Raw genomic sequence first — 24,446 nt, 5'->3', positions numbered from 1 at the left:
GGTAGGCAAGAAAAGTCTGGTCTGCTGGGGGGGGGCACTAGCTGCACCCCACTCCCCCCAGCAGACCAGGGAGACGGGGGTGGTGGGACCGCCCAAGTCCTCCATGGCTTTGCTCCGTCTCCCTGGTCTGCTGACCTGGGAGACGCGGAGCAAAGCCGCAGAGCACTCGGGCAGCGGGACAGTCCAGGCGCCCCGCGGCTGTCCCACTGCTGGCGTACTCCGAGGCTTTGCTCCCCATCTCCCTGGTCTGCTGGTCGGGAGACGGGGAGCAAAGCCATGGAGCATGCCCGCAGCGGGATAGCCCAAGTGCGCCTGGGCTGTCCCGCTGAGGGCGTGCTCCGAGGCTTTGCTCCCCATCTCCCTGGTCTGCTGGTCGGGAGACGGGGAGCAAAGCCTTGGAGCACGCCCGCAGCGGGACAGCCCAGGCGCGCTTGGGCTGTCCCGCTGCGGGCGTGCTCCAAGGCTTTGCTCCCGGTCTCCCTGCAGACCAGGGAGACGGGGAGCAGCTTTTCTCGCCCCGGAGGACGGGAGCGGTGGACCGCGGCGCATCTGGGTGTCCCACCGCTCCCATCCTCCAGGGCGAGAAAAGCCCCGTTCGTAACTGCGGATCCGACATAAGTCGGATCCGCATAACTCGAGGACTGCCTGTATATACCACACAGTACAAAAGCAAACTATCTTTAGTTCAGGTTAGGACAGAGAGACTCTCTGTTGCAAAACAGGGAAATACTTAGGACCTTTCTACATCTAAATTAAACTTGCTATAATACTATGCCACATTAATTAAAGCAGCAATCTTTGTCATTTTGACTAATTAAGGAACAACAAATGGAAATGCACAATCAAGCTGCTAATGTATAGCTGTTTGTCACTTAATTGGCATCAAAGCTCAAGAAAATTATTTTCTAACTCATTTCATTAAATATTTGAGTCAGATATAGAAAAGGTCAGCGAATGACATGCCTTCTTCACATTTGACATCAATATTGGTGTCTGTGATTTAATGTAATGTGATTTGAACTTCCATGGCACTTTCTATCACAGGATCTCAATGTGCTTTTCAAATAATTAATATCTCCCTGTGATAAGTATTATTAGTGTCTGTATTATTACAGTGGCAGCAACAGCGCCAAGTTGTGGTTGCATGATGCTCCACAAACACAAAAACAGAAAATCCCTATCCTATAAAGTCTACAAGACACATGAAAAAAGACAGATTACGGATGTGAGGAAAAAAGGGGAAAGAGACTTATCTGTTGTTTAGCCAAAAAAGGGATACGTGATTTATTCTGAGTCACAAAGAAAGTCTGAGGAAGTACTGGGGACAGAATCCATGTCTTCTGACTCCCAAGATCAGGAGATTTTCTCTATTTTGTGCTTTCCTTTTAACTAAGAAAGTGACAAAGGTTCCAAAAGCAATTAAAAAATATTAAAAACCATGTACAGCATATCACAAGCATACTCAACCCTAACCCTAACCCTAAGCTCTATGTTGTCTGTCACATATTGTTAAATATTATTTTTCCATAATTAAACATTTTTTGGGGAAAAATGGTTATAAGTTATATAATTACATACAGCTGAGGAGTGTGAAGGTTTCTGTTTCTGCCATTCACTGCTTCTATGAATTTCTAATAGCAAAATTCTAAAAGTAAAATACTGCTGTCTGTCACTCAGCTGTGTAATTGATTGAATGATCAGCACAACATCTCTTGTACTATATGGGAACTTTCAGAAGTCTTTGGGAAGAGTTTAATGGTCTACATGAAAATAATATTTCCAATTAAAGTATTTGTCAGATCTATAATATAGTCAGAAATCAAGGGGGGAAATAGTAGAGGGGTAACTCACATAATCCTGACCTATGTCGGGAGCAGAAAACAAGGGATACATGATAAAAGGAATGTGTGACAGTGTAGAGCATGGTACAATTAGAGATTTGCATTAATTATTTTTTCCTTTTTGCTTTATTCTTTTCAAACTTTTTTTCCATTTTTAAGGAAAACAACAAATATATTATATGAACCTTTTTTTTCTTTTCTTTTTTTTTTTTTTTTTTTTTTTACAAAAAAAGAAAATTTTCCAGAAATAATCTTCATACATATGCAAACAGTAAACTTCAACTTGGCAATGGCTAATAAAGGAGAAAGTGATTTTCTGTCCCAGAGGAAAAAAGTGAAATTCTATCTGTTTATGTGGCCCTCATCATTATATCTTTTTATTAATATACAACATTAATGAACTGCGTTCCTGGGGAGAAAGGTAATTACCCCAAATTTCATAATAGGGAACTGAGGCAGGATGTCCAGGGCAGAACCAGAGACCTGAAACCTGTTCTCCTAAGTCCCAGTCCAGTAACTTCACCATAAGGTTATTCTCCCTCAATTTTAATATTTTTTTTCCTTTTCTTGGATTGAAAAATAACTGATTTTCTATTCAGAAGTAAACTGATGTGGCTCTGAAATAATAGTTCATAGTGAATTCCTTTTTCACTCTGAGGCCAGTAAAGATGGTACATTAAATGTATTCAGAATCTGATACAATATTAGGCTTCTAACCAACATGAACATGCAGGCAGACTCAACTCCTAGGCCCATACAGATATTCATTGACATCAGTGGATTTCCACATAGGTGCAGGGGTCTGTCTGCATGGATGTATTTGCAGGATTGAGGTCTTATTTACTGTCCAAGTTAATAATAGCTTTGAAACAATTACCTAATCTGTCTATGGCAAAATTTGTAAAGTTACTAACAACAACTCCCTTCATCTCAGAAATTCACAAAGATCTACTTTTATTTATGACAAAATGGGAAAACAAAAAAATGTAAAGTTAAGGTTAATTAAGGCTGACACTTCTTCCTTAATTTAATGCTACTGTATTTCCATTCCACAATTTATACCAAGTTAAAAGATGGAGTCTCAACTTTTAATTTTGAATATTTTTCCTTGTGTCACCATTTCAGTGCTATTTAAATGTGTTTTAGTATTTCTGATGGACAAGGATTCTTTGTAAAGAGAATAATTTGGAAATGCTTTTTAGAGATAATATGTTTGGAAGAAGTATGATTTTATTCCTTATCTTATATATTTTGGCATTATTCTGGTATCTATTCTTTTGTAATAAAAAGGAAAATTTTTAAGTTCTTAAAAGGTATTTATTTAAAAATAAGCTTTGTATGTTCCATTCAAGATGGAAAAAAATAACTCAGAGGTTGTCAGAAATAAAATAAGAAATTTGAGTGTACCAAACAGCTCAGAACTTTCAACACGATAGTATTTAATTGAGTTTCCATTTTTCCCCTTCAGGAACCAGAACTGTACAAGCTTTGTGCTTCTGGAATTTCTAAATACACTTTATACTCAACAAGCTATCTGATTACACAGTCAGATTCTTCCCTTTGATCTATCTGCCAAGAGTACTACAGCAAAACCTCTCCTGGGAAATAGAAGACTTGTACCTTTCTGCTTTAGCAGCATATGGGTATGGCTGCTATGCAAAAAACTGTGGCTTCTAAATAAATACATTAACAACATGATGGCTATCAAATGTAATTAATCAGATAAGAGCAACTAGCTCTACTGACTTCTGTTTATAAAAGGAATGTAAGAAGTTAACTAAATGACTGACACTTTTAGAGTTAGAAAAATCAGCTATGAACAGAATTATCTCATGCTATAAACATAGATGTTTAACCACATTTCTCCCTCCCCTTGATTGTTGCTTTGGTTCTAAGGGTTTATCTTAAATGTCAGACATTTCCTACATTCTCCAGTTTCTGGTTTATCTGATATCCCATAGCAAGGTACATAATGCAAACTGCAAGCAAGCAAGAGGCTAGGTTAATCACCTTTCACCAGTATTAGATGGCCATCAAAGATCATTAATTTCCACTCTGGAAACCAAGATTGTTGTCTGAGAATGGAATTGACTTTCCATTTTAAAGTCAAGGGTGCAGAGTCCATTTCTAAATGAAAACCAAGCATTTTTTACCCCACCTGCTTAGGGCAAGAGGGAGAAGTAGCTAACCCCCAACAGTTTCAAAGCAGTATACGGGGCTTTATCAATAAAATGGCCATTAAATGGAAAGAGATGCAAAGGCATAAAGGGCAGTGAGGCACTTGCACTGAAAATGAATGGGCCACAGGAACCTAATTCCAATTTGTGCCTTTGAAAATCTCTCCCTAAACTGATGGGAGATGAATAGTTAAAAATCTCATTCAATGCTTTGAATAGGTATTTTTACATGAGAGGCCAAAGCAACTTCCAGTCACAACAGATCTGCACTGTTTACCTTTCTTGGCTTGTTTATTGCGGGATTAATTTGGTGCCCACTAGTCTCAGTTCTCATCTCAGTATTAGCTCAATCTTTCAAAACTGATTGTAGAAATGTATCAGCTGATCACTCATTTGAAAAGAAATTAAAAAGACTGGGGTTGCTTACCTAAGAAAGGAGATGACTAAGAGGGGACCTGATAAAAGTATATAAAAATAGTGAATGCTGCAGGGAAGACAGAATTAGAATCAGTCAGAGAAATCATAATGAGGCCATTTAAGAACTAAGAAAATGAACTACTTTTTCACACATGTAATTACACTGTGCATCTCATTGCTCGGAGTTCACCTTACAATTAACTCCGCTTCAACAGTGAAAATAAACAGATGTGCTGCTTTTAATTGGAAATGTACCTTGTTGGATAAGAGCGTCGGTAGCAAGTTCACCAGTACCTACGTTAACATACTCTTCATTGGGATGCTTCCTGTTGTAATGTCTCTTCAGGGAACCCGATATATTGCAGGAATAATGGCAGTGTGCACAACGGAAAGGCTAGCAGAAAAAAAGAGAGTTACAATTGATCATACTTGCCTGCTTTCTGTAGAGATGGGTCTAAGGCCTATATTCAACCCATCTCCTGCTCACGTTTCTTTGGAAAACTTCCTACTATATCAGAGGTCTCAGTTTGGTGCCCTTTACTCAAACACCAGAGTCTCAGAATGGATGCAGGTGACCCTCTGGTACCCCTGCACGTGGTTTTCCCTAAGGGGTGATGTTGACAGGTAGGGAAAAAGACTCACAACTCAACCTTCTTGGTAAGAGCTGCAGCTTCTACTCTGGCACATAAGTGCTCCTCCAGGAAATGCCTTCTCTCCTCCTCCCTGCCTGGCAACGTTCCCTCTAATTTTTTCATCCATATGAAGAATACATTTTGTTTTATACCCTGAGGCATATGTGGATGTGGACCACCAGTAGAAATACATGCTGCCCGCTTTCGGTGCTTTGTTAATCAGCTGGGCGACATTTGAATCGCTACTGGGTGGCTGCTCAAGCGCTCAGCTTAGAAGGAACATTGCTGCCTGGATTTCTGGAACTCTCTTTATATGGCTCCTTTCTCCACAAATGTGTTCTGCAGTGACTTAGGTCAGGTCTATAATAAGGGAGAAAGCTGACCTAAGATATGCAACTGAATATACTTCAGGTCGAGTTTCCACAGCGCCCCCATTCCGGGAGGTCGATGGGAGAGTTTCTCCCCTCTACTTCCGTTATCCTCACAACCTGGTGGAGTACTGGGTTCAACAGGGGTAGTGTCAACTATTGATTTAGTGGGTCCTTACTAGACCTGCTAAATCGAACCCATGGAGATCAATCTCCACAGCATCAATCTTCCGCTAAGTGGAGACAAGTCCTGAGGGGCAGAGCCTTCCTGGCTCCGTACTGCTCCAGTCTTTCCACTACAGTACCTCAGCTGTAGCGAGGGGGCTTGTAAACACCACAGCAGAGTCACAAAGGAAAAACTCTACGGAAATGTTATTTATCCCAACTTCCAATTATAGTACCCTAAAGTTAGGCAGATAAAATATTTAGGTAAATATTTGTACATACAAATCCCTATGTACGTGCCAGACATTAGGTACTCAATTTAGAAAATTAGATCCATTATTTCATATATATGCACCATGATGTTGAATATTAACTATTAGCTTTATAATATTTACAAAGACCGTGTACATGAAGGGTAGAAAGAGGCCAGTAACAAACCAACATTATACATATACATTTACAAAGCAGGTGGGGAAATGTCAAGTAAACCTTGTCAGAAAACGGAAATACTACAATTTTTTTTGAAGAGGCAAACAAAGGCAGACAATTTCTAAATGCATCTTCTCTTTCTATGGAAATGATTTAGCATGCTGACTGAACTTTTTCCCCCAATATTTAAAATTTTAAACTAGTGCTTAAAAGATTTAAATATATTAATGCTGATGAGGGTCTTCTAATGGGTATCATTACCGGCTCCACCTTGAATATTTCATGTTATTTTGAAACTAAAACAAATTAAAATCCTTCTCCAATAGTAGCACAGGATATATAGGTCAAAAATTCAATTTGTCATTACATGCTAATTAGCAATGGATCAAATCTATTTGATCTGTGACACAGTGGCACACAGAGAACAGAGCTTTCACCTGTATTTCTCTATGTAATTAAAAAGAGCTCTCAGAATAGTCTGCCCTCTGCAGTAAATGATTTCAATTGTGTGTTTGCTGTGCTAATTATGCTAATCAGCCTGTCAAAAGTATGCAAAGTAAACAACCATCTCTTTAAATTTGGGTCAACTACTCCAAACTTGTCTAAGGTAACCAATAGTATGGATGGAAAGTGATGTCATCTTCTGAAACTTGACAAGCAATTAATTATAATTAATTACAGTATTCAACTCAGTAGGGAATATGAAAAGCTACGTATCTGAAGGGATGGGAGTGCAAGGAAGACAGACACACACCCACATGCTATCTCAAGTAGGGAATTTTTCTAAATACAGGCAGTCCCCGAGTTACGTGGATCAGACTTACGGTGCCTCTGGTCTGCTGGGGACCGTCTCCAGCAGACCAGGGACTCGGGGAGCAAAGCCGCTGCGGCGGCAGGGTGCCGCGCCGCTGAGGCTTTGCCAGAGCAAAGCCTCAGAGGCGCAGCACCCCGTCGCCGCTGAGGCTTTGCTCCCCGTGTCCCTGGTCTGCTGGGGGGGGGGGGGAGGCGGGGCAGCTAGTGCTCCGCCCCCCCCCTCCCCCCAGCAGACCAGGCTTTTGCTGTGGACCCTGGGGTAGAGCAGCTGGGGTGCTGCCGGGTTGGTCCTGCAGGGACCTACCTGGCAGCCCAGCTGTTCTGTCCCAGGCTCGAGATTCAGCCACTGTTGAAACTGATCAGTGGCTGATTCCAGGAAGCTGGGGGCAGAGCAATTCTGCCTCCAGCTTCCTGTAGTCAGCCTCTGGTCAGTTTCAGCAGCAGCGGCTGAATCTGGAGCCAGTTCCGACTTACATACAAATTCAACTTAAGAACAAACCTATAGTCCCTATCTTGTACGTAACCCGGGGACTGCCTGTACTCCTCCTGTTTTCATTGTCTGTAACTTGCCAATCGCTTTATCAGGATTAGCAACATTAGGAGACAAAATAGAGAAAGAAGGGTTGGTGATAGCTTGAGGAGTTTCTGAACACAGTGTTGATGGATCAGTTCTAATGTGAGGTTTCATAACATAGTTTTTAAATCAGCAGCTGTACTATGCTATGGTTCCCAATAGAGCAAGCTCTGCGTGACACTGTTGCGAAAAAAGCAAACATGATCCTGGGATGCATCAACAGGAGTGTTGTGAACAAGACATGAGAAGTCATTCTTCCGCTCTACTCTGCGCTGATTAGGCCTCAGTTGGAGTATTGTGTCCAGTTCTGGGCATCACATTTCAAGAAAGATGTGGAGAAATCAGAGAAGGTCCAGAGAAGATCAACAAGAATGATTAAAGGTCTAGAGAACATGGCCTATGAAGGAAGACTGAAAGAATTAGGCTTATTTAGTTTGTAAAGGAGAAGACTGAGAGGGGACATGATAGCAGTTTTCAGGTATCTAAAACGGTGTCACAAGGAGGGAGAAAAATAGTTTTCCTTAGCCTCTGAGTATAGGACAAGAAGCAGTGGGTTTAACATGCAGCAAGGAAGGTTTAGGTTGGACATTAGGAAAAACTTCCTAACTGCCAGGGTGGTGAAACACTGGAATAAGTTGCCTAAGCAGGTTGTGGAGTCTCCCTCTCTGGAGATATTAAGAGCAGGTTAGATTGACATCTATCAGGGATGGTCTAGAGACGGTACTGGGTCCTTCCATGAGGGCAGGGGACTGGACTCGACAACCTCTTGAGGTCCCTTCCAGTTCTAGTGTTCTATGATTGAGCTGGTTTGAGCAATGGTGGCAAATATAATATTTCCTTACCAAACAAAGGACCAGAGAGAAACAAAAGACTGCAGTGAATAAGAATTCCGCTGCCTATGACAAAAGACGAAGAAATTTTGATCTTTAAGAATCAGTACAGTGTCCATCTGAGAATCTGACTGCTCACTAGAGTCCAATACCTGACTGACAGCAGATTAGTAAACATATAGAAAAATAATTCTAATCGACTGGGTAATTCTGATTTGCATATTCAAAGGGACTGAATAAGTTCACAGAACCATTTTCCAGGATGTGCCTGGAATTCGACAGTTTTTCATAAAATAGAATCGGAGGGGTCTGGTAGAATGAATAGTTACACTGTGGAATGACCACAGTGGGGCAAGCAAGCACCCCAGCCCCAGGGAGCAGCTGTTGGCCTCTGTGCGATCCCCTCCTCCCAGGCAGGCTCTGAGGAGCACTAGCAGGAGGCCTGCATCCTCCCCCATCCCAGTCCAGGAAGCACCAGCGGGAGGCCTGTGTGGCCCCCCTGCCACTCCCAGACCAAGGAGCACCAGTGGATGACTTCTGTGCTCCCTGCCTCCGGGTGAAGCTGGTGGTCAGGATGTGTGGCTTCCCAAGCCCTAGACAAGCTCCTGGGTGAAGCCAGAAGCTGGGATGTGCATGTCCTGCCCATTCCAGACGGCACCGGGAAAAAGCCGGTAGCCGCGGTGTGTGGCACCTCCAATGTCCTGGGCTGTACCCAGCCAATGCTGGGTAAGTCTTCTAGTATCTAATATATCCAAAAAATGAGTTAAAAGTCATTTCTGGTACATTTGCACACAATCCCTTTGCTAACTGCTTGAGTTTTACAGTCACATTCTCCTATGGTTTTAAAAGTTGTTTGCTCTCCGTTTGTTGTGAGAAAAATCCACATGGACAACAGAAGAAACTGATTACAGCTCTGCAACTGGATGCACATAGTATCTGCTGTGAAGTGAAACAGGTTTGGAATTTTTTTCTAACAGTCTGCTAGACCGCAGTAAAAATATTCTGTTATTCTGTAATTTGAATAAAGTTTTGTTGAGGGGAAAACTTTGCAGGATGTAGAAATCAATATTATTGTTCCTTTAATTAAAAGAAGCACTAATATTACAGAGACCTTTGGCAAGTATACTGTTAAAATAATTTTAATATTTAACTTTACAAAAGAAGGAACTATACAGTATCACGCTGGCTACTCAAACTAAACACTGAAGTGACAGACAGGAAAAATCCACTAAACATTTTTCTTTTCAAATGATCTAATTATATGTTTTGTTCTCTGTGTACAGAGGATGAAAAGCAATATTTGCTTTTATTTGCCTACGTTGCCTGAATGTAGCCTACAATCATAAAACTGTCCAGTACTTTGGCACATTACATGGCATCAAATCGTTCTGTTCTAAAAGATTTGGCATGAAAACTTCAAAAAGAATATTCACAACTCATCAATTTCCCTTCTTATTTTACTGATACAGTAAAACTCCAGTGGTCCAGCATCCAATGGTCTGGCACTCCTGATGGTCCGGCACCATCTGGAACCTGGAAGTGCTCCGGGCAGCCAGACAATTGGAGCTGCTCTGCCCTCGGCTTCCACCATTCAGCCGCTGCTGAAACTGACCAGCGGACCAGCGGCTGACTCGGAGAAGCCGGGGGCAGAGCAGCTCTGCCTCGGGCTTCTCAGTCAGCCGCTGGTCAGTTTCAGCAGCGGCTGACTCAGGGACGCCCGGGGCAGAGCAGCTGGGGTGCTGCTGGGTTGGTTCCGCAGCGTCGAGGGGCGCATCCCCTGCACTCCATCCCAGACCCCTCATAGCCCCCCCTTCCGATAGTCTGGCATATCTAATAATCCGGCATCCCTCTGGGTCGTAAAGGTGCCGGATTATCGGAAGTTTACTGTATGTACACTATTTCCTGAGTATGGAGAAAGGAGTGAATAGCCAAGGAATGCTTGACGTACGTGTTATATCTTTTCTTTTTAAATGATGTAAATGTGCCCTAAAAATTCCATAAAACACACAAAATTATTGCTTCCCGCCACCCCCTATTTACAAACTACCATTATGCTGCTACCAAAAGAGATATTTGGCTCTATCATAATTGGCTTTAAAAATAACAAATCCTTATTAGGATTGTGACAACGAGCTGAGGCCTAACAGTAGAGTCAGCATTCTGATCAGTTGCTTTAATTAGCTTCCCCAGTGGTGGCTGACTGAGAAAATAGGGAAGAATTAGCTACTCGGAGGGAAAGGCTTGGTCAGAGTTAGGCAACTAACTGGCCCATTGGATGACTACTTTGATAAAAGGCAGGAAGAAAGAGTTAGGGTAGGGCCTACCTGTAACCCTTACTGAAAAAGATACCAAGGAAGAGAAGTCTCTTTTCCAGAAATGGCCCTGATGAACAGGGACTGAAGTACAGTACGGGTGAACAGGACTTGAATGAATTCTACAAAGTGAACACTAAAGGAAGAGAGCCTGAGTGGTTTCTGTAGTGATCGAGGATCAGACAGAGGTATGCCCTGTTACAAATGAGGGCTTGTCTAGGATCTTGATTTCTACACATATGGTGCTTGAAAATTTGGTGCGGGTGTAGAGGTGGAGCCAGTATGAATACTCTGTGCCTGGATACAGGGTAGACTCAGCAAGTGGTTGGCAGAAGAAGCAACAAAAGATAACACAACCCTTCCAGAATCGCACCAGCATGAAAGACGGCTCTTCTAATGCAGCAGGCAAAGCAGCAGAAAAACCTGCAGGAAGTCATCAGAAAACAGGTGTAACAGCAGTTGGTCCAGAAGTTGGTGAAACTCAGTGCAGAAACAAGGAGTCATATATAAAGAGTAACAGTATGCAAGTTATGGCCCTTGCCTTCAGGGCAGTGTGGCCTACTGGTCAGAGTCAATAGCAATCACCCCTGCGGTCGGGGAGAGTATATAGAGAGTAGCTATGTATGAGGTAAGCAAATGTGGGCTTTCCAGGCGGTACCCTATCTCACAAGGAAGCTCAGACAGCTTACAAAGCTCTGAGTGAGGAATAGGATTGGGACTATGACGCTATGAAAGCAGACTATTTTGAGTGGGTGGGGCTCTCTATGGAAAAATACCAACAAAAATTGTGTGTCACTATATTGACTTGAGGCATCCAACGCAATTCTAACCAGTGGGGGAAATTATGGGCCAAGTGATACTGGAACAATTTTTCCAAAGGCCCCTCAAGAATAACAGAGACTGGGTGAGGAGGCACCACTCCAACTTCTGGAGGCTGCGATTAAATTCTAAAGGGTTCCTAAAGGATGATTTTCCCAGAAAACATGTCCAGTAACCTAAGGGGTCCAGATGCAGGGATGAGTGGTGAACTGAAAAGCCTGAAGAAGAAAAGAGGAAGTGAAAGGAGCTCTTGCAGGGAATCAGGGACTATCAGCGTGGAAGGCGGGACAAGAAACGGCATTGCCACAAGATGGAATACAAGTTTCAGAGGGGTAGCCGTGTTAGTCTGTAACTGAAGTGGGCTGTACCCACGAAAACTCATGATACCATCTACATTTTTGTTAGTCTCTAAGGTGCTGCAAGACTATTTGTTGTTTTTTAAGCTTACCATGATGGAATGCAAGTTTGCCGAATCCTTCAAATGGATAAGACTCTTGGGGACAGGACAAAAAGGAAATCACTTGCTGTCCCTGCAAAGGTGGGAAGGAAGTGCCTAAGGGGGAAACTGATACTGTCTTGGGATATTCATTGATTCAGGAGGATTTAGTGAAGCCTCACTGGAGACTCCATTGGGAAAAAGTAAAGCTAGAATGCTGCTCTCGTTGTAGAGAAGTCAGAGAATTTTAGCCTCACCTTCTAAGACACTGCCTGCACTCTGGTTGGACTTCTCAAGGCAAAAGACCAAAGTCCAGAACGCCTGATGCAGATCAGGTTGAGTACTCTGGAGAAAGCTAACAAAAGGGCATGAGTTGCTTGGCCATAAGAATTTAAATTCTATCTTGTGATCTACCAGGACAAATGTAAATGGCAAGTGCAGCATTTTAAACACTTTTGTCCAAAAATAAAAATAAAAATAAAATACATTTTTAAAATAATTAAAACAGATTTCAAGCATCTATCTTAACACCCAACAATTTTGTGAAAGGAAAGGAACCTGTTACAAATGTTTAGATTCTTATGTGGATGTTACAGCAGTTTTGCATTCTCTAAGACTTCTCAGACATATTACCTCACAGTTGCATGTCTATCATAACATTTAGTCGATCAGAAAGTGAAAGCGCTGAATTCCCATCCTACATAAAAATGCCAGAAATACAAATACAATGCAAAAGGAATTAAATTATTCACATTATGGATAGTTAAATAGATAGCTGCTAGCTAGAAAGCACGGGATGCCTTCCCTTTGGACGTCTCCATTCATCTTTTTCTTTCTATACCTATTTTCTGGAATTTAAACTCGGCCAGGGATTGTATTACTTTCTGCTTTAAGTACTGAAAGTTGATGAGTAAAAAACAAGTATAATATTTTTGTAGAATGGCTTGGAGGTTTACTCACGGTCAGGATAAAATTGTTAAAACTATACTGTATCTTTAAAGAAAATGTTCACTTGTGGATTTCGCTGAAAATGAAAGCAAATTTCATTTTCCATTCTCTGCATTTAGCACCCTCTGTGTTCATGACATCATATTCAACCACAGTAAAAGCCACGGTAATATTTAGGAATAAATAAGGTAATGCTACATTTTATTAATAAACTGATATTCAATCTAAGCATTTCACAGATACATTAATAGTTTCCTTCTGAGATGCACTTTAGAGGGGTAGCCATGTTAGTCTGTATCAGCAAAGACAACAAGGAGACCTGTGGTATCTTAAGCCTGTTCTATACTAGGACCTTAGTCCAAACTTAAGCCCCCCCAAGGTCGATTTTGTAAGCGATGCATCCACACTACCAAGCCCATTATTCTGGAAGAAGGGGTCACAGAATTCAAATTCTGCAGTCCTGCTTTTCATGAGGAATAATGCTATTCCCGAACTTGTAAATCCAGAATAATGTTAGTGTGGAGCCCTGGTATCACTAATTCAAACTTCTTTCTGGGGCTCTGCGTCTAAGATAGCAAGTCCATATTAACAGAGCCTGCCTCAGACTACATTCAATTCTTTGCCATAGTGAGGACACAGAATTTCCAATTTGTAAAATTAGGTACCCAGAAGTTGAATTTAGTAAATTCAAAATAATCTCCTCATGTAGACATGGCCTTCGAGGCTTACAGATTTATTAGGGCATAAGCTTTCATTGGTAAAACCCACTGTTAGATTACATTGCCCCCAACATCCTTTGGAAGCAAATGAACTCATCTACTGCAAGTATGTTAACCTGCTTCAAAGGAAGTTAAAATGGGACAGTGAACAATAATCTATGGAAGACAACATCTTACTTTACTTACTTTACTATTTTGCAGTGTGAAATGCATACATTTTTAGAAAAAGAAATTAAATATAAATTTCAATAAACAAAATGATTGTATCATGTTGTTGCACATTTTGGAATGCATTCTTTAGTGTCACTTAATGTTTAAATGCCAAGTCAATATTCCTTTGTTAACATTAGAAACATAAAAATGTCATATCACCAGAAATACAAAAATATCCCTCTTGAAAGTTGCTGAAAGTCTGAAGATCCCTTTATTACTACATGGACATTAATCAATCATGGCTTATTTGCTCTCTTACCTTGAAAGAGACATGTTGTTCCATGTGACGCAGTAGCTGTGGCTTTTGGGCAGCAGTATAGTCACACACTGTACATTTAAACTGCTTCCCTGAAACAGAAATAGAAAATGTGTTTAGGTAGCTTTCTGTACTTAAATATGTAGAGGCAATCTATTAATAATATTTCAGGATAAAGATGAATCTCAACAGAGTACGGTCAACCAAATAGTGTAAACCCTATCTCTTAGAATTTAGTATCAATAGACAGCCAAGTTTCACAAAATTATAGTTAAATAGGGATGAACAGAATAGGGCAGAAAGAGCCTTTGCCTGCAATTTTTAATTACAAGCGTTAAAACAGTGGATATATTACTTGCAGTATAGCCATTGAGGAAAACACTTTAGCATAGTGGCAGGCAACCAGCAGTCCACTGGAGTTCCATCTATAACCCACAGAAGACCGGCTGCTCCCTCCTTCCACATGCCTCTTGCGCACTGGGGCACTGGAGCCCCTCACTTCCTACGCCTCTGTCTCCCTCCCAGCACTTTCGGAGGAGCTGTGAACCACCTGATTTGTACCCTGTCCCCACTCCCTCCCTCTCAGAGCTGGAATGCTCTAAATCAGTTGTTTATGGCATTCCAGCTCTGGAAGGGTGGGAGAGAAGTGGGAACAGAGAGCAAAACAGGCAATCCACGCACTCTGTAAGTGCTGGGAGGTAGGAGGAGGAGCAGGTAAGTGCAGGATTCTGGTGTCCCAGTGCACAAGAGGTGTGGGATGGGGAGCAGTTGGGGGACTGCAGGGCTGCAGATGGAATCCCAGTGAGCCACTGGCTGCTATGGCCCAAAGAAAGCCAGTCATGCGGCCCATTCATAATTGTGCTCTAGCATAAGTGGCCAGTAGATATCATTGCTGCTTTGTAAAAATATAGCTGCAAGTACATTTATTTGGTTGTAAATAATCTAGTCCAGTGTTCAGACATGCCTGTTGCTGGGGTTTTGCCCCACCTTTGTCCCAATCCAATTGTTATGACTCATGTAACACTTTTTATTTTTACCATTCACTGGATTTATTTTTAGAATACTATAAATTATTGTAGCTGGTCTGTAACAAATGATTTTTATTGGCTAAATACTGACTCAAAAAGTCTCGAGAGGGATACTTGGAAACAAAGACAAAAAAGCCAAAAGCTGCCACACAAAAATAAGCACATTTAATATAAAACAGTATGTTAACATGCCAGTTGGCATGGAGGCTTTGTGCTCAGATCTTTAACTTCCAAACATCTGGTTTAAATGTCTAACTGAGGAAACAAGCTACTGTGAATATGATTTTTCCTACCTTGCCTTGCCAGTCTGTGCTCAAAAGTGTCCCATAACTAAAAGATTAGGACTGTAGCAGGCAGAATGGGGGGGGGGGGGGGGGGGGGGGAATCTACTACCTAGAAACCTGGGACATGTAAAGGTGCTATCTGGGCACAGTATCACCTGGTCAACTTCATGCTATTGATGATGCACAGAAGATAGGTGAGTTATCTTGGATGCATCTACCATGTACTTAGTGTTTCTAGTCAGGCCAGAGTACTGTAGTCATTATTCAAAAAGATATAATTTTGCTGGCACCCATTTGGAACACTGCAGAATGCAGTCATGGATTGACACAGTCGGAATTTCAATGTTTGGAAGCTGAAGTAATACAAATTCAGACTACAAAGAAGGCACAAAGTTTGTAACATTAGTTGTGATTAACTATTGGAATTGTTTACTTAGGAATATGATGGATTCTCCAGCACTTGAAGTCTTAAGGTGCTTTCAAACAGAGATGTCATAGTTCAAGCACAAGTTACGTGTTTGGTGCAGAAATCAATGGGTGAGTTTCTCAGGTCTATGCTATGCTGGCTGTCAAACTAGAGGATCATAATTTATATGGTCCCCTCTGGTCCTAAAAACTAAGGAAGTATTGAGTAAATGACTAATTGGGTACTCGAGTACATGATTAGTTGATAAGGGGCAGCCCGGCTCCTACTACATTTAAACTGAAGAGCTGCAGTGAGAATAGGTCTGGGGCCCAGTGCGAGCCGGGTCAGGACCACTGCGGCTCTGCCTTTTAAATGCAAGAAGAGTTACCCAGTTTCTCCCATCCCCCTTGCCGCAGAGACGGTGCTGCTTTCCCCTCCTCCCCTGCTGCCTCTGACATACAGGCAGCAGGGGGGAATGCGTGTAGTTGGCTCGACTACCCAATAAGCCTAGGCTTATTGGTGAGTCGACTATTTGACTACTCTTTTACATCCCTACTAAAACACAGAATTATGAAAATGTAGGGCTGGAAGGGACCTTAAGAGGCCATCTAGTACACCCCCTGTGCTAAGGCAGGACCATTTCTGGCAGGTGATTTTCTAATCTCTGTTCCTCTATTCTTCATCTTCCTCCTTAAGTTATGAGTGCAGACACAACAAGGATAGGGAATATTAAAACAGAGAGAGAGATCTCTTCCCACTTCCAGGATTCCATATCAGTGAGCTTTATTTGTTCAAACAACTTTAAATGCTTGTTAAAAAAGCTGTCAAAAACTAAAAGAACCAAAGTGAAAGTGGAAAGGACAGATTCACTACAGCTTGTCATGAAACAGGGCAGGTTCTTTACATTTGGAATCTTGTTAATAAATTTGCAAATGGTTTATACTGAAAGTGACAGCTCCAATAAAAACGCTAAGAAAAATTTTGACACAAATTTTTTCCTACCTAATTAAAATAATGAAAGTCAGGTTCTGTGCTTCATTTCTAGTCATAAACTGTAATCAGCCTCGACCACTGAAATGTTTCCTGTCATTTCTCTCTTGAGAGGAATAAAGCAGAGCAAAAAAAAAAATTATTTTTTAGTAGTTAAAGTGACCTTGCAGAGCTGAAGTTTGAACAAAAAATTCCTGAAATCAGAAGCCAGGAAGACAAGACAGACACAACGAAGCAATTTTTGAATCTATTTATTTGTAAAATAACAAAACAACACTCGATTGTGTTAATATTTGAAGGGCAGATACTACAGCAAAGGCGGCATCACACAATGGAAGGTGGCACCACTCAAAAGGCTGAAAATCCTTTGACAAATAATAGACTACATCCAGCCAGAAATGTTATTCCACTTGCCACTAATGCTTCAGGTATGTGCAGCATTTGAAAGGGTTCGGTTAAGGAGGGGGATAACTGAAAACACCTGGAGGTTTTTACATATATAGGGTAAAATCCTGATACTGATGAAAAGTCAATGGCAAAACTCACTCCTGATTTCAGTGGGGGCAGAAGTTCACATACAGAATTTTGGAAAGGAAATAAAAAAAGAAAAAGCAGGAAATGGAAAGGGAGGAGACTCAGATCCATTCACATCACTGAGAAATAGCAGCAGCCGGAAAAGCAAAGCCATCAAATCAAATACACTTAAAGGCTACTGAGGACATATTTGCTTCTCCTATAGATAAGGTTGCAAATTTTATTTGGATACGTTCCTAGGGGTTTCATCACATGACATAATGGTGAATTCAAGATTAATCTCTAATTCCTGGAGAGTCCACAACAATCTTGGAGGATTGACAACCCTACTAGCCCAGGCTCCAACTTAACCAGTTCATGTGTTAAGTACGCAGAACCTAGTTTACACCAGAATTTGATATTAGTTAAAACACCTTATCTAACACGCCCTCAACACCATACCTTTATAGCCTAGCCTAAGCAAAACCTGTGTGACTATAGCCCTATTGTCATTATAATCAAGTGTGGGTCAAGTTATGGTCAACCCAGTCTAAAAAATAGCACAACAATCACTTACCTGCACACATGAATTACCTGATTTGCAAACGCAAATAATATTTGCATATCCAAATGTTATTATTGGCACATGAAAATAACTGCACATGACAATTTGTGAATGAAAAAACACAAAAGGTAGGGGTGTTTTTTTTTTAATTAACTCATAAGAGCAAAAAAGAAGACAAGGTTTTACAAGATTTTCATAGAAAAATCTGCTCTTTCCTAATAGCCGGTTATACAGAGTAGGAGCATGCAGTCAAAAAAGGATGCTTCTTAGTAAGTTACATCCCAAAATTTCCTTTTGACTCAGTTACAAACAAAAATCAAAGATAAACTGCTCAGCATAGGATGGTTTTATTTGCTAGCTGTTGATTTGATTAAAAAAAATACAGCCATGCTACCTCACTTGGACAGAGTCCTTATTGAGCTGGTGTTGATCCAGCCCTGCAACACAACCCCAACTCAATTGGACCTGACTACACATGTCGGGTTCATGTCAAGTATGAAAACAACCTGGCCCTCTAAGGTAAAATGGATATTCTGATATTTCTCATCACCTCCTATTATCCCATGGTGTTGGTGCACAGTCAACATGCCCCAGTCCTGCTGACTGCCACCCCATTACCATGCTGTTAGTGCTGCGAAATGAATATGCCAATGAGCGACAGCACCTCTCTGCAGTGCACAGAGTGCAAAGAGGCAGTGGTGATGGCTAGCAGGAACAGAGCATGCCACCACTGCTGCACTGATCCCACAGACAGGAGGCATATAGAGCTGGATCACAGCCTTAGTGCCCAAGCAGGACAAGCCCAAGAATGAGGCAGTGGTGCTGACCAAAGTTTAGAATGAAGTGGCAGGTTTGGGTCGGGTCAGCTTGGTCAAGCTTGGCTTGTGTTTGGATCAGACTTAAAAATTAGGTCCTCTGGATCCAATGACATTGGGGCTACTGGAAAATACAATTATTTATTGATTTTTTAAAAAAAGGAAAACAGCAATTGGGAATAATTTAGTGTTTATAATGACAGTTATTATAATTACATGTGCCCACTATATTTCTGTTTACGCCTTCTTTCGGTTTTACTGGGATTTTGGGATAAACCACAATTTGAAATTTAAATCCTCTAACGTCAAAAGTATACAGTAAAATGAAAATTTAATTTCAAAATATATTCTCAAAACGTGATGAAAGGGAGATCGCAAAAGCATCAGTATTAAAAAGACAATATTAGAACATTAACAAAAATTATATAAGAAATAAAACTGATATTAAATCCCAAAAAAGAATGTAATTACATTTAACAACAGCACATCAATAAAATACAAACATAACATAGGCTTTTAAATACACAGCAAAAGTCAATGAGACCTATTCTCTTTAATCACTGACTCCTATTTGAAAATCCCAAACCAAATAAACTACAGGCAGTCCCCGACTTATGCGGATCCGACTTATGTCGGATCCACAGTTATGAACGGGGCTTTTCTCGCCCCGGAGGACACGGACTGTGGGACCTCGCGGTCCTACCGCCAGTGTACCCCGGGGCGAGAAAAGCTGCTCCGCGTCTTCCTGGTCTGCAGACCAGGAAGACGCGAAGCAAAGCCGCGGAGGGGCTCGGGCAGCGGCTTTGCAAAGCCTGGGGGGAAGCCGGCAGGGGGGCAGCCCAGGCACGCCTGGGCTGTTCCGCTGCCCGAGCCCCTCCGCGGCTTTGAAAAGCCTCGGGAGAAGCCGGAAGCAGGGCAGCCCAGACGCGCCGCGGCTGTCCCTCTGCCGGCGTCCTCAGAGGCTTTGCTCCCCATCTCCCTGGTCTGCTGGTCTCCAGCAGACCAGGGAGACTGGGAGCAAAGCCGCGGAGGACCCGGGCGCCGGGACCGCGGTGCGTCTCGGTCTGCCGCCTGCGTCTTCCTGGTCTGCTGGGGGGGGGGCGCAGCTAGTATGCCCCCCTTCCCCCCCAGCATACTAGGCTTTTCTCCGGATGCCTGTGGCAGAGCAGCTGGGGCGCTGCTGGTTGGTCCTGCAGCGCCGCTCTGGGCACTACTGGACCAACCCGGCAGCACCCCAGCTGTTCTTCCCCAGGTGTCCTGATTCAGTCGCTGCTGGTCAGTTTCAGCAGAGCAGCTGGGGTGCTGCTGGGTTGGTCCAGTAGCACTGAGGAGCGACGCTACTGGAGCAACCCAGCAGCACCCCAGCTGCTCTGCCCCAGGCGTCCCCAAGTCAGCTGCTGCTGAAACTGACCAGCGCTGACTACAGGAAGCCCGAGGCAGAGTTGCTCTGCCCCGGGCTTCCTGGAATCAGCTGCTGATCAGTTTCAGCAGCAGCTGACTTGGGGACGCTTGGGGTTCTTAAGTTGATTCTGTATGTAAGTCGGAACTGGCGGTCAGTTTCAGCAGCGGCTGAATCTGGACGCCAGTTCTGACTTACATACAGATTCAACTTGAGAACAAACCTACAGTCCCTATCTTGTAAGTAATCCAGGGACTGCCTGTAATGTATTTTTTAAATTAAATATCTTATTTCAAACATTACTTTTCTTTTTATACTTTGTGCACATTTTTTCAGTCAATGAGAGAATATTCTTCACTTTTGAAAACCTTAATCAGATTGAAGATTTAACTATTAAGAATGACAAGTTTTTCTGTACTATCCAAAACTGCACTGCCTAAGCACTGACTGCTTACTATGGGTGTGTGTCTAGACTACAGAGTTTTGTCGACAAAAGAGGACTTAAGTTGACAAAACTATACTTGCGTCTACCGCTGAGTTCTGTCGATATAACGTCGACAGAACTCGGCAGTTTTGTCGACGGCGGTAAACCTCATTCTACGAGGTATAATGCCCTTTGTTGACAGAGTTCTGTTGACAGAAGGTGTTCTTGCATCTACACTGTCCTTTGCGTCTACACTCTCATGTTGACAAAGCGGCTTGCTTTGATGACAGAACTGGATGTAGTCTAGACACTCTTTGTCGACAGAAGCTTTGTCAACAGTATCTGTCGACAAAGCCTCTCTCGACAAAAGCCTATAGTCTAGACATGCCCTATATGTGGCAAACGCAACAGATGACTGTATCTTCACATAAAGAAAAGTTAAGTTCCTGATCCTGCAATATTTCCATTTGCCAAACTCCCAATGATATCAACAGGAGCTGTATGGAATTCTACATCTAAAGGATAAAAAGCCAAAATAGCATTTTGATCAAATCTTTCATAGTCAGCTGTCTCTCCATTTATACAAATTAAACATGTGACATCTTCAATGGCTCTATGCAACAGATCTGGTGACTTCCTACCATTGCCTTGAAAGACCTTACTGAATCAAGTTTAAATATCTTTAGGGTCTATTGTGCTAAATGAATGGTTTATGTATTAGTGTAGGACTGTACATAACCCTGGGACTGTACATAACCCTCTCAAAGGGGAGATGTCATAGATGAGAGATCAGGGAATTCAGAGGACTAAATTGAACGATGTGCCAGGCAAAAATGGAACAAAAAGTGCTAAGTGTTTTACCTGATGAATGCAAATTACCCATATCTAGTCAGGTAAAAATGCAGCTTTTTGAAACTATGTCCGGAGAAGTGGGCCTTTGGCTGCTCATCACCTGTTACAGGAGGCCAAGATCAAAGGCCTAAGCTGTAAAAGGGGAAGACAGAACTAGTCATGATGAGTCTGGTTCTGAATCTCAGGTAGTTATGAACTAGTAACCACAGGGAAACTCAGTTGTGAGTTTTGAAGGACTGGTGTACTAGAGCCTGAGATTAGAGTTATATAAACTCTGGGAAACTTTTCACCTTAAGAATACAAGTGCTAGCTTTGTATGTGATGTATAATTGTTGTGAATTCCACTGTTCACAGCGTTAGGAAAGAAAGCAAAGCACAGATACTGGCCTATGGGCCAGTCAGGCTTGCTGATTATATCACAGTGCAGGCTGGGCACTGTGCAGCCTGGAAAAAAACCAGTAGGAACAGAGACGCAGATTTGTGCTCAAGAGAGGTGATGGCTGAGGAGCTGGGAGCCTAGACTAGGTACCTATAAGGGATTACGGATGGGAAATCTAGGTATAGTAGCCCTGAACTGTGACACTCCATATCTCAACATTTTTCATGCGAATTAAGAAAATCTGTATCTGTGCAGGTTCACTGACTACAGAAAAACTACATTATCACTAACGTACTAACACTGAAATAATATCTAGCACCCAAATCCATACGCTTCGGTCCGTCAAACATCTACTCACCATCAGCAGTGTGGAGGAGTTTATGACTCTTCAAAGTGCCTTTTGATTTGAACTTTTTTCCACACATATCACACAGGTGTGTTTTTTCAGTGCTGTGCCGATTCATATGAGCTTTCAGATTACTCTTGCTGCGAGTGGCATATTCGCAAAGAGAACATTTGAATGGTTTGACACCTACCAACAGAGTTAAAAAAAAAGTAGCACCACTTACGTTACAAAATTTCTACATTGCATATTTTGGCTGAATCTAGAGGGGAAACAGGATTGGCGATTACTGGAGAGAAATATGGTTCCAACTGTCTATGCAACATAGGCAATAAGGTGAACATTTTCAAATTTGAATGCCTCCATTAGGAATCTAAATTTATACTTCGATTAAGCGAGCCTGATAAGTTGCCTGATTGTCAGAGAACACTTATTGACAACTAGAAGTACTGAGTATTCTGTATCTCAGAAATAAGAATACCACTTATTTAGATGTCTGGAGCCTTATTTCCTGCTCACTTTACTGTTTCAAAATAGCTGACTCCCAAACAGCCTTTTCTTTCACAAGTTATGGCAGGTGATTTCCAACCTTTTAGCAGACAGAACTTTTGTGGGTTAAAGCACACTATGTTGATGCGAGATAGGAACTGTGCGTCACAAAGACTATGCATATCAGCTCATCACTGAGGCAGGGATGGGGTTCTACAATGCTTGAAATACTGCTATGAGTCTAGTATTTGGGTACCAATACATTAGTTGGTCAGTATTTAGCCCCACATACCATTTATGAAGATATAAATATAATATGTAAATAACACTGCTTCTAGGCCACAATCAGACATGGAAACATGATTTATTAATAGCTGGAAAACACTAAAAGAATAGAATGGCTTCCATCCTTCATCCTCCTATCAGCCTGAGGATAAGCCAACGTACTCCAGACCCAGCTCTCTCTCCAGTCCTAAGATTTGTAACCAGTTAATTTCTACACTGCTAAACGTCTGCATAAACCTGGACACACCATCTGCATTTTTTTCATGGTTTTCAACATTTTCTGTCTTCACTGTAGTCATCTAACATACTCTCCATCTTATTCATTAGCTTAGGTAAGTGATTAACATTCACAAATGCAAATGGATTTCAAAGGTTTATTAATATATTTTCATTTTGTGTATTTCTGGACAGGTAAATGGAGTGGAATCACTGGCTTTATTTGAGGAATCACTGGCTTTATTGTGACCATAATAAGAATTTAGTTCACACTTCCTTATTCAGATTTATTTTAGCAGGTAACACTTTCTGGTTTTACAGCAGTTCATTCATTCATAAACAAAAAGGAGCAGAAAAAAGTTCTGCATTATTCAGGACTACAGGTTGGACCTCCCTGGTATGGCACCCGCAGGACCTGACCAGTCCCAGATGAGGGATTTTGCAGGACCAAGGGAGGTCATTTCTGGACTCCTGCCACACTCCGCTGGCCTTCCGGCCAGCTCCCCACCTGCCATTGGCCCTGCTACCCTGCTACCCCCATTGGGCAGCCATTGCTGCCGTGACTCCAGGACCCGCCGTGCAGCCATGTGTGCCACGCTGAAGCTCGGGAACCTGCAGGGCAGCCATGCACACCACGACGGAGCTCCAGGTCCAGCAGGGCAGCTTCCTGCTTCCCAGCCCTGCCACGCAGCCTCACACCAGATTCTCCCAACCCCAGTGGGCAGCCCACTGCCCAGCCGGTCCTGCAGGTATCTGTGCTGCTGGCCCTCCATCGGGACTCTCTGGTCCTGCAACATTCATGCCGGACCATGGATGTTGCCAGACCAGAGAATTCCATTTAAGAGAGTTTCAACCTGTAGTCTATTGGCCCTAGGAATCACAAGACATGTAGTTATGTAGGAAAAAGAACATAATAAACAGGTTCAATGAATCTTTACTTTGACTTCAAATAGAAAAACTTTATTGAGAGAGCAAGAAATTTCAAAAGTCTCCTACTTTGTGTACAGGGTACTAGACAAACATAACAGGATGGAAATGTCATTTGCTTTCAATTTATTATTTACTATATTAATAAAGAGCCCATAAGCAAGGAATAAAACATAAATAAATAATGCACATTAAAGTTTAAAACTGAACATCATTACCTTCATGAGCCCAAATATGACGCTGAAGGTCTGATCCATTCTTCATAAAATAGAAATCACAATAAGGACATTTCACAGCTCGTTTTCCAATTAATCCTTTCAGCTGAACTCTCCTGCCGAGAATCTCTGAAATGGTGCTCATTGAGACCTCTGGGAAAAAAATATGCAAGAAAACAAGGCATTACAGAGTAGGGATGTTAAATTGCATTTAATCAACTAATTGACTAGTTGATGGAATTTCCATTGACTAGTCAATTAGTTGATAAGCTGGGAAAACTGCGGAGCCACAGTGGGGTTAGTTTCCGGCCTGGGAGCTAACCCCACTGTGGGTCTGACTTTTAAATGTATCAAGAGCTGTCAGGCT

The 24,446-nt window shown here is 42.1% G+C and overlaps 1 protein-coding gene across 9 annotated transcripts in view; it reads right to left on the bottom strand.

The window, feature by feature from the left end:
- The window catches only part of ZFAT (zinc finger and AT-hook domain containing), a 270,939-nt gene that overhangs the window by 48,236 nt on the left and 198,257 nt on the right, over positions 1–24,446 (bottom strand). For all 9 annotated transcript variants that reach the window (XR_012901195.1, XM_075920086.1, XM_075920084.1 and 6 more), the window contains 4 exons: positions 24,083–24,232; positions 21,963–22,136; positions 13,953–14,041; positions 4,691–4,829 (listed from right to left, as the gene is read on the bottom strand). Coding sequence is in view for 8 of the 9 variants with exons in the window: in XM_075920086.1 (XP_075776201.1) it covers positions 4,691–4,829; positions 13,953–14,041; positions 21,963–22,136; positions 24,083–24,232 (552 nt within the window). In the remaining variant the exon portion in view is untranslated. The remainder of the gene's footprint in view (positions 1–4,690; positions 4,830–13,952; positions 14,042–21,962; positions 22,137–24,082; positions 24,233–24,446) is intronic.

The sequence above is a fragment of the Pelodiscus sinensis genome, chromosome 2 (genome assembly GCF_049634645.1).
Source record: "Pelodiscus sinensis isolate JC-2024 chromosome 2, ASM4963464v1, whole genome shotgun sequence".
NCBI lineage: Eukaryota > Metazoa > Chordata > Testudines > Trionychidae > Pelodiscus > Pelodiscus sinensis.
This window is presented reverse-complemented; position numbering and strand designations above follow the sequence as displayed.